We start from the raw sequence: 10,531 nt of genomic DNA on the forward strand, positions 1-10,531 counted from the left end.
CTGAAGACTCTGGATAAAGGGGCCACTGTGATTTTGAGCTAAGTTGGCCTGCAATGGCAAGGTGCTGGACATGAAGGTAAGGGGCACAAAGTGCCCTCATGTCCTATTCCTGCATCTTTCCGGGAACCAGAGGAATCCGGCCTCCGCCTGGGAGGAACTGGGCCTGGGAACTAATAGTGCCTTTCTGGTTTGGCTTTTGTAGTTTTTTGTTTTGGACAGCAGCTCTTGCAACATCAGCTGAGCCTGCCTCCAGCCTGGCTGATTGGACCCAGTCAGCAAAGGCCTTGCAGGAAGCCTGCAGAGGAGGCAGCAGGGCTTGAGGAGGCTTTGTGCTGGGCCAGCTCAGCACAGGACTGGCAATCAAAAGGCCTAAATCCTGCACTCCACGGGAACATTCCTTTGCTGGTCAGCCTGCGCTGAAGCTGTGCATTGTCGCGGCACTGTGCATTGCCCTGGCGCTTTGCATTGCCCGGTGCTGTGCATTGCCCTGGCGCTGTGCTTTGCCTCGGCGCTGTGCTTTGCCCTGGCGTGTGCGTTGCCCTGGCGTTCTGCTCTACCTCGGCCCTGTGCTTTGCCCTACAGCTGTGCTTTGCCCTGGCGCTGTGCTTTGCCCTGATGTAGCTGCCCGAGGCTCTCCCCCTTCACAGACAGGCCCCGCCCTGCCCCGGGCGTCCCCTGGCGGCTGCCCCGCCCCGCCCACCCCGCACAGGGGCTCTCCTTTCCCACGGCGCCGCCCAGCGGCAGCCGCCCCTCACTGCAGGCACAGAGGAGGGACCGGGCCCTGCTGCTCCTCCCGGCACTTGGCTCCCTCCTTTCCAACACAGAAGAAGACCTCAAGGGAGGCATTTTCCAACTGTGTCCTTCTGCTTTATTTTTGCAAGCCGGAACTCTGCCCTGAAGGTGGCCCTAATGCCTCCGTAAGTGCTGGAGCTGGAAAAGTCTCCTTTGTTCTCCTACCACTTGTCATTACTGGCTCAAAAGCACCGCCAGGCTGTGGAAGGAGAAGCAGCCCGTGGCACGGTCAGGCCATCCCTCCCCAGCCGGGGCTGTCTGGCACAGCAGCAGCAGCTGCAGTGCTTGCTTTGGCTGCCGCTCTGAAGGCTCTTCAGTGAAGGCTGTAAAACTTCAGTGTCCACATCAGTAGGAATAAAGGAATCGCACTCAGATTTCAAATTTTCCATTTCAGAAGTTTTAATCAGATAAAAGTTGAGATCTTCCAAGAGAAGATTGCGTGCATATTGCAGCCAGGGTGAAATGTCTCCTTCAGAAGCACACCTCGGACTGTCTAATGGGTCTCCTGAGCCTGTCTGACATTTAAGGCATAGATTTCAATTTCTTTCCAAACTTGCCATTTCTGCTTAGGACAGCTGGTGATAGAGCTCAGGAGAAATAGGGTGCCCCATTCAGACAGAGCTGCCTGTCCTGGGACACTTGAGGGGCGGTCGGGGGCCGTTCCTGGACCCGGGCCGAGCGCCGCCAGCCGGGAAGGCACAGGAGGCCCTGCAGGGGTGAAACCGGCTGGGCTCTCTGCTGGGGCGCGGCGGCTTCGGCAGCGTCTGCAAGGGGACGTGCCTGGAGCACAGCGCCCCGGTGAGTGGGGGTCTGGCGGGGGGCAGAGGAGGGTGAGGGGGGAGGAGGATGGGGCTCGGCAGAGCGGGCTGGAAGCTCAGCCCGCTGCTCCCCTTGGCTAGCAGGTGGCCGTCAAATGTGTGTCAGGGGATTGCACCCATCTTTGGGGTGAGCTGGTGAGGGAGTGGGGTCAGCAGCAGAAACCGGGGTGTGCTGGGCGGGATAAGCTGAGGCTCGGCAGGGTGGAAGCCGCCAGCACGCCTCGAGGGAGAGCAAAGGGCGATTAGTAGAGGGCACAGAGCATCCCAGGATGGCTGAGAGCTTCCAGAGCCCTGCTACGGCATCAGTCCCACTGACAGCATCGTGGTCTTCCAGCAGCCCAACTCCTGCGTGCCCCTGGAGATCAAACTGCTGGGCTGGGTGTCCACTGGGTTGCATGGTGTTGTCCAGCTCCTGGATTGGTTTAGGCGCTGCCAAAACTTCTTGTTGGTGATAAAGCGCCCAGAGCGATCCCACGACCTCTTTGATTTCCTTCGTGTGCCGGCATTCCTGTCGGCAGACTGGTGCGGGGGCTGTTCCGCCATGTGCTGGAGGCTGTGAGGCACTGCAGCAGCTGCGAGGTCCTGCACAGGGACATCAAAGCTGACAACATCCTCCTCCACCTGGCCAGCGGACAGGCAAAACTGATGGACTTTGCCTGTGGCACCTGCCTCCAAGTCTGCACACAATTTCTAGGTGAGCCCACCCAGGCCTTGGCTCACGGTCCTGGCATCTCATGGGTCAACCTTAAACGGCCCAAGCTGGCTGTGGCACTGGACATTCCCCCTCTTTGCTGCCAGTCATGGGTACACCAATGAGCCACAGAGGTGTGCCTGGAATGGTCAAGGAAGGGATTCTTCCAAATGGCTTGTGGATGTCTAGGATTTTTCTTCTGAGGTGGGCTCCGAGCTGGCATCGGAGAAAGGAATCCTGAAGTGCTCCTGGTCATGTGCTCCACTTCTCCAATTGATTCACTGCCTCTTTCCTTCCTTTTCATTTGAAAAGCATCTGGAGTGGAGAGTTGCATGGTGATCTGTAGGAGGAATAGTAGAAGTCATGAAACAGTCATGATACAACACCAGTATGCCACCAGCCCCAAAGCCAATCCATTTCTCTCAAGAATTTTGTTTCCAGTGACTGCCAACAAGGCAGGAGTCTGAAAGGAAACCGGGAAGCCAACTATTCTGAACAATTTGGCCAGACAAGCACAGACGCAGCACCCTGCTCCATGGGTCAAAGAATGCACAGGATGTTTCCAGCCGCTTCAGGCACCTCCTCCGCAGCTGGGAACATCCAGCCGTCTCCCACAGCTCTAGCCTGGCTCTGCCGGTGGCATCCTGTGGGAGCTCCCTTCTCCTGAGACACAGCTCTGGCCTTCCCATTCCCTTCACGCCTGCAATGCCACTCCTGCCTTGCTCAAATCTGCACAACATTAGTGACTTTGTGCCCTCCAGCTATGCTGTCCTAAGCAGAAAATTAGAAGGACCAGCAGATGGGAGAACAGGAGGTGGCACCTTCTTTTCCCGCTCTGTCTCAGTCTGCCTGTTTGCTGGGCCCTCTCTCCCCAGGATTCCTGCCTGTTCTCAGAGGCTCCGTTCTCTTGGTGCTGAAGCGGTCCTTGTCATCTCCTCTGCTTCCTGCATTACTTTGCTGCAGGGATGACAGCAATCAGGCTCTCAGAGGAGGCTGAAGAGAGGCTCCGCTAGCTTGAGAAATGGATGCTGCCCAAAGGGAAAAAGAAACCAAAGCAACCAAATTAAAAGAGACCAAGGGAGAAGGAACCATTATTTTCCAAACTGAGCTTCCAACAGGGTCAAGCTGGGTTCTTCTAGGGCCCAGAAACACACCGACAGAAGGGGCAGAGCGCAGATGGACTCAGCTCTGGCTTGCAAGGAGAGCAGTGTCTTCTGCCTTGGCATGCCCCCCTCCTCCTGGCCTGGCTGGCATCTTCCTTCACAGCAGGGAGAGCCAAGGAAGTGGCGCGGTCGCCAGCTGCCTGTCTGCCACAAAAGGTGGCAGCAAAGCTGCAGTGGTTCTCATCTACTTGAGCGGGCCAGGCAGCACATGAGGCTGGCACAAATCCTGCTCAGCTGTCTCTCTTTGGCTGGCAGAAGCCTCTAAGAGTGGGGCAGGAAGGACAAACTGGATGCCCTTGGATGCTCAGTCAGCCCCCGCAAAGGCCCCACCTTCCCACAGACCAATCTAGAAGCGCTTGGCAGGGAGTGCTTTTGTTGTGTTCTTCAAGCCCCACTGCAGGCCTCCTTCCCCAGCACTGCTGTACTTCAGTTCCTTTGCTACCAGCTAAACCTGAAAACAGCAGCCGAGAGCAAAAGGGGGCCTCAGCAATGACCAGAAGGTGGGAGCTCTCCTCTGAGGAATGGCTGTGAGAATTGGGCTTGTTTAGCTTGCAGAAGGGCAAGGTCTCCAAGGGGACCTTTCAATATTTGAAGGGGCCTAGAAGAAAGATGGCGACATATCTATTAGTAGGGCCAATTGAGAGAAAAGGGAGAATGGTTTTAAACTAAAAGAGAGTCAATTCAGAAAGGCTCTAAGGAAGAAACTCATTATGAGGAGAGTGCTGAAACACTGGCTCAGGCTGCCCAGAGAGCTGGGAGGTGCCCCGCTGTCAGCATTCAAGGTCAGGTGAGCTGGGGCTCTGAGCAACCGGACCTATTTGAAGATGTCCTTGCCAGTGGCAGGGGGTTTGGACTAGATGACCTCCACCACTCCCTTCTAACCTTAACTAGTCTTGGATCCTACTTGGTTCTCATTTGAAAAGCTGCCAGAGCAGAGATTACCCTGTGTGGGACCCATCTGATGCCCTGGAGTTGGGCCGAGGAGCAAACCCAGACAGGGAGCAGCTCTTTGGCCTGCAGCCCCTTTGCCTTGTACCTGCAGAAGTTCCTTGGCAGAGCCTCGCCTGTCCACATCCATCTGCAGGCAGCAGCCCAGAAATTCACACAAGGCTGGGGGTAGGCTGAGCTCGTACAGATCTGGTATGCCTTGCGTGCCTATCAGGCGGTTAGCCTGAAGTGAAAGGAAACACAAGACTCTACGTGATTCTTCCACAGCCTTCAGTGCTCACCTAGACCCCTTCTTTTCAACCCCAGTCTGCAGTGGCAATTCCTTGCCTAGCAGATGGTTAGAGACGAGCCTTCTTCCCCAAAAGTGAAAAGGCCCCAGTGCAACTCCAGCTATTCCAAGGGGCAACAGGTCTTGCCTTGACAGCTGATGTGAGCCGCAGGGACCTTTTTAGGAGTGGACCTTCTTGGAACTCATCCAAGCTGCGGGAATGGGATTTTGTCTAATGGAGACAGACCAGAAGGATACCGGATTCGGAAGCATATTTGTACCTTACCCTGTCACTGGTCTCCCAAACATAAGGAGGCTCTCCTTTGGCCATTTCAATTCCCACGATGCCAAGGGACCAGGTGTCCACTTTGGGACCGTAAGACTCTTTTCTCACCACCTCGGGTGCCATCCAGCAAGTTGTCCCCACCATTGACCTCCGTTCACTCTGCTCAGGTGTGAGCAGAGCACAGAGGCCAAAATCAGCTGAGGAGAAAAACAAACACTGCTTCAAGTAGGAAACCAAGGAAAAGATTTCCTCACTCTAAGTCTCAGAATGTAGTACTGAATCGAGCTGGAAAAGCAGCTGTGCTCTCTTTCCTCAGGGATGCAGCCAAGGAAACTAGCAATTGTCCATTTAACAAACCCACCACCATTCCCAGGGTGGTGGCTTTTCCTCATCTACACTGAAGGTTTCCACTGTAGCCTCCCTCCCTCTGGAAGGGATACACACAAACCACAGTTCCCCTTGATACTTGTTGCTCTTTCAGACTCCCAGCAGCCTACAGCTGTGCCCTGAGCAAGAATACCCACCCAACTTGACGGAGCCATCCCGGCCCAGAAGGATGTTGTCGCTTTTGATGTCTCTGTGGATCACCTGGTTGGCATGAAGGAAAGCCAGGCCTTTCAGGCACTGAGAGAGAAAAAAAGAAGCAGGAGGCCAAAAGTTAGCCTGATCTGAGTTCATCACGCGCAAAAGGAAAGTGCTCCTGAAGATTCATGGATCTCAGAGGAGCAGTGAGTGCTGGCAAGAGGAAGAGCTTGCTGCTGCAAGCCTGGGAGCGCAGGATCTCTCTAAGGCAAGGCATATTGGCTTTGAGGGGGAAACAGCAGTTGCTGCTCGAGACTGTCCCCTGCAAAGCCAGTCAGAATGACCGCTGCTGCAGCCGATGCGCTCTCCCCATTCCGAGGACAAACAACGGTTGGCCAAAAGAGGAAAAGTCCCTGCTCTGGGTACCAAGGGCATCACTCTCAGGTGGGAGACTGGAGGTAAAGGGCTGTAAGGCTGCCTGGCCAGCAGATTTGAAAGACATTTCAAGTCATTTGTCCGTTTTCAGCAGCAAGAACTGTGGTGGGTGCCATGCCCTCCTTTGAAGCTGAGACCCGTGAGAGATGAGTCTCTCTTTGCCTTTGCTGTTGGTTTAGAACTCACACACCGGCATCTTTGCGCTTACAGGCAAAGAAGGCAATGCAGAAAGGTTCTGGGCAAAGGCTTGGAGGGGCAAAGCGCAGAACAGAAAACAAAATAATTGAAGAGAGACAGAGAGCACAGAGGCCAAAAGCAGATAAAGAGCAGACTATAGTAAGGGCAGGGACACTGGCAGGCATTCCGTCCAGATGCTCTTTCTTCTCTGAAGCAAAAGAGCGGCACAGCAAGAAAGCTCTGAACACGGAATCACTCACTTAGCGGCGCTTTTGAACTATGAGGCTGTCCAAGGCATCCCAAGCACAAGCAGGATCCCTTACCTCCTGACAGACAGTTGCCATGTGTCCTACAGCCATCCTTTTCTCGCTGACCACTTTTGCTAAAGAGCCTCCATCCATGTACTCCAACACCAGCAGGACAAACTCATTGACAAGGTAGCTGGAAGATGAAAACAACAGCGTAGACCGAAATGGGCACAGCTAAATTGCCATACGGATGAAAAGACTACAGCTGAGTTTTGCTTGCAGGTCACTGGGAAATGAAGACGGAATAAAATGGAGAGACGCTCCACCCAGGCTATCCAGAGCTTGCAATCTGTGCCATCTAATCGCACACCCGTGGGAAAGGAGACGGCTTAGCGGGCAAGCAGGGGAAAACGGCAGTTTGTGATAGCAGAGGCAGATCTGGAAGCGGACACATCCCAGCAGCTGCCCCATTGTCTTCATACACAAATTGCACCATTAACTCCAACAGCAAGGAGACACAGTTTTCACAGCTTTTTCACAGGGGAGGTGGAGGTGCAGCACTGCCAACACCCTTTGGGAAGCCTTGCATAAAGGACAGTCACCAACAGGAAAAAACTACTTCAAACCCGGCAAATAATGTGTCTCTTTGGCTAGCCTTTTGGCATGCAAGGCAATAGAAAATAGTGGGAACAGCACAAGGGAAATAATTTCTGGGTTGCTTTCTCAGCACTTCTCTTCCGACACTCAGAAAAACAATCACGCCCCAAAACAGCAAAGGAACATTCAGCAAGTGATCATCGAGGCTGCTGGCTTAGTAAGAGAGCCAGGTTTCTGAGAACTATCTTTAAGCTATTTCTGCCAGGAACCAGAAGAATGCAATCTCCTCCCATGCCTCATACAGCAGTGGACTGATGTTCATAGCAAGATCAATTTTCTGCCACCGAGCAAAGTGCTTGAAACCTTTGTCTTGCAAGTATGGAAACTGACATTCCCATAAAAATACAGAACTACTTACCTTTCTAGGTAGGTGACAATATTGGGGTTCCTCATTTCCCTCATGACCAGGATTTCTTTCAATACTTCCTTGCAGCGCTGGTGCTGGAGATTAATTTCCTTTACGGCCACCTACAATGACGTTGAAAGCCGTTAGGAACAGACATTACAAGAGCCTCTTCCTCCGTGCACTCACGGGCCAGGATGCCTTGTCACCTCGGTGAAAAGGGACTCTAAAGCATCAGCCACAATGTGCTAACAGCACTCTCAGCCCTTGCAGACTCCTCCGTGAGACCTCCTTTCTCACTACTCTTATCATTTACACGCGTTTTGCAAGCCAAAGGAATTTTGCTTCTGTGAAATGAAACTCAACTTGTGGAAAATAGGTTAGCATTTCTAGGGGATTTGATCAGTGTTTCAGAAACTGCTGCCATTCTTGATTGTGCTCCAAAGTAAATACACCAATCCATTACAGAGAAAATGCTGTCTGAAAAAGAACAACTCCAAGGCAACTCAAAGGAAAGTTAACATCCTAGCACATCCTGACTTCTTCTGGATTTTGCATCTCTGAAGAGCATTCCCCAACACGGTTTAGATGTGTAATGATTGAGTGCATTAAAAAATGAAGAATCCTTTCTGTGGACCACTACGGATGCACTCCAGGTGATAAGCAGGGCTTAGGGCTTTCAGACTCCTTGTAGACATCCCTCCAAGTGCAGTTGCTGAGCACAGCACTGCAGGTGGATAAGGAGCTACCAGGAAGATGGAGTTGTATTTGCTGAGAGCCAGAAAGGAGAATTCAGGACTCTGAATGGTTAGCCCCAAAGAGCATGGGACTCTCCAAGACACCAGCATGTCAGTTCAGCACAAAAAGCATCTCTGTAATGGAATGTCAGCAACAAAGGACCAACACAAGGCGGTATTACTTAAGGCTCTTCATCAACTTCTTCTCACTGATCCGTGTGCCAGTGTCTGTGTGTGTGTGTGACCCTGGCTCCCTAGGACTGCAAGGCAAAAGTGCGCTCCAGACAAGGCCTCTCCATCTTTAGGTCTTTTCAAAGTGTACCTCGTGATGGGAAACAATGGCAAATCCTATCTGTGTCTCAACCTGGGCTTAAGAGCAATTGGGCCAGAATGACGGCTGCTGCCATCAGCTAATCTCTGCACACTTATCCAGTCAGTCCAAGACAGCATGGTCTTCTTGGAAAGACACCACTGCCATCCTCACATTGATTCAGAATGCGAGACAAAGTCTGTCCACCATGCATTTTCCAGCCTGCCTCTAGGCAGCCTTTGCAGCAAAGACCGGTAACACAAAGCTCTGGCCACAGATGACATCCCAAGGGAAAGCGCTCAAGAGCTGCGAAATCTGCAAGGGCTGTTGGCACTTACCGCTTGTCCTGTGGCAGCATCCAAGGCCTTATAAACGGTTCCAAAACCCCTAGGAGCAGAACAGCAGCAAGAACAGAGGAGCTGTTCAGTGCTGAGAAGCAAAAGGCAGCCCAGGCAGGAGCTCTCTGCTGCCTGGAGCGTCCCTCAAACACCAGCCTTTGTCTACTCTTCAGACAATACCACAGCAGCCCAGCAACCCTCTGCCATGCAGCTTGTCCAAGAGCAAACTGAGTCCAACAGGAAGAAAAAAGAGCTGCTACAAATCTCAAATGTACACACTAGACTATGGATGTGAGGGTTTGCTTTGCCTCTTCCTTTTTGCGCTTGTGCGTGTGGGGCGCCTTTCCAAGCAATGAAACACACACAGTCCTGTTGCACTCAGAGCTCTCTTTTGATTCTGCCTGCCAAACTCAGGCAGCGCCACACAGCCTGTCTTATTGTCCTGAGCACTGAAAGTTGTGTTCAGCAAAATACTGGAAAGAAATGCTGCTGAGAGCTGCTGTCTGACGGCTCTCAGGGGGGAAGCTGTTCTCTCAGTTTTTTCTTCCTTCAGTTGTGGGGCCATATTACTTAGAATCAGGCAAAACCATGATCTGCTGGGAAAATAAGGAATCTCGTGCCACACGCTTGAGGGACAGGCAAGTGCCTCCTTGAGGGCAGGCAAGACATTGGTTGCCAGCATGCAGTTATCTTTGATGATGCCTTGTGACCAGTACTGAGACAGGGACAATCTAAAGCCAGGGTCTGAAGATGCTTGCAGCTTGCCTGACTTCCCTCTTGATATTCCAGCAGCCACGTACGTGACTCATGGTTCTGGAGGAGTAAGCGTGGCTGAACTCACCCCCTGCCAATAATTTTCCATCCAGTGTATTTCTTTTCTGGATCTGCCCCGCTCACCACACTCCCTGAAAGAAAGAAAATGCAAGAAGCAAACTTCAAAACAGAGATCCTGACTTCCAGTGGATCAGAATCTCAGCTCCACTCTCAGGGGCTCGGAGCAATTTCTGGTCGGTTGCCTAACAACAGTGTCAACAAGAACAACAAGAGCAGCCGCAGTAAGAAGACAGGCAGCTCTGTAACACACGTGGCCTGCACAGAGTCTGATTCTGCACACTCCTCTGAAGAGGAGACTAAGCCCGCGGAGAAACCGTCAGAGCAGACAGAGACCAGAAAAGAACTGGCACCGTGGCAAGTGCTTGTGGTCCACAAAGGGGGAAGGAGGGCTGAAAAATCAGGACCCTTCATTCTCCTGAGAGATAACACTCTCTTGTGAGGTTCAACAAAAGGTTTCAGAATTCCAAGATTTCAATGCACCCTGCCATCTGGGATGAAGTTTTATCAACAGCTGCTTTTTGCAGAGCTGAAGGAATATTGCAAAGTGAAATCCAGGAGAGGAGGGGATTTCCTCTACCTCGCAGCAGTTTGCCTAAAGAATGCCTTGACATTTTCAGAGAACAGCAGCTCATGCTGTGCTACATCCAAAACAATGGCTGTAAGAATTAGGACCCTCTTCTTTTACGAGCAGGCTAAGTTCTGAAGATGATTTTGCCCATTCCCCATTTAGTGAAGAACAACAAGTCCATGTCTTCAGCCTGGGCTGCAGCAGTCACTGGCACTGCCCTCGGCCCCTTGGACACCAGCCACGTGCCCCATCTTCCCCAAGGGCACAGCCCAGACGGGTAACAAGGACAGCGCCGCTCCTCAGGCGCTGCCGTGGCTCAGACACCTGCACAAACGAGATGCTGATCCTCTGACGAGTCCAGGCAAAGCTGCAGCAACGCGGTGGCTGCTGAAACCT

At 52.5% G+C, this 10,531-nt stretch overlaps 1 protein-coding gene across 1 annotated transcript; it reads right to left on the reverse strand.

Moving 5' to 3' along the window:
• Positions 1-3,421: 3,421 nt before the first annotated feature.
• Positions 3,422-9,542, reverse strand: LOC128945537 (serine/threonine-protein kinase PAK 3-like). The gene is made up of 7 exons (XM_054289292.1): positions 9,534-9,542; positions 7,364-7,473; positions 6,424-6,541; positions 5,491-5,590; positions 4,967-5,163; positions 4,829-4,912; positions 3,422-3,436 (listed from the first exon to the last, which is right to left on the reverse strand). The coding sequence occupies exons 1-7, from the start codon at positions 9,540-9,542 to the stop codon at positions 3,422-3,424; spliced, it is 633 nt and encodes a 210-aa protein (XP_054145267.1).
• Positions 9,543-10,531: the final 989 nt, after the last annotated feature.

The sequence above is a fragment of the Melozone crissalis genome, unplaced genomic scaffold (assembly GCF_028551555.1).
Source record: "Melozone crissalis strain CALT ecotype California unplaced genomic scaffold, PUWL_Pcris_2 ptg000005l_1, whole genome shotgun sequence".
NCBI classification, from domain to species: Eukaryota; Metazoa; Chordata; class Aves; order Passeriformes; family Passerellidae; genus Melozone; species Melozone crissalis.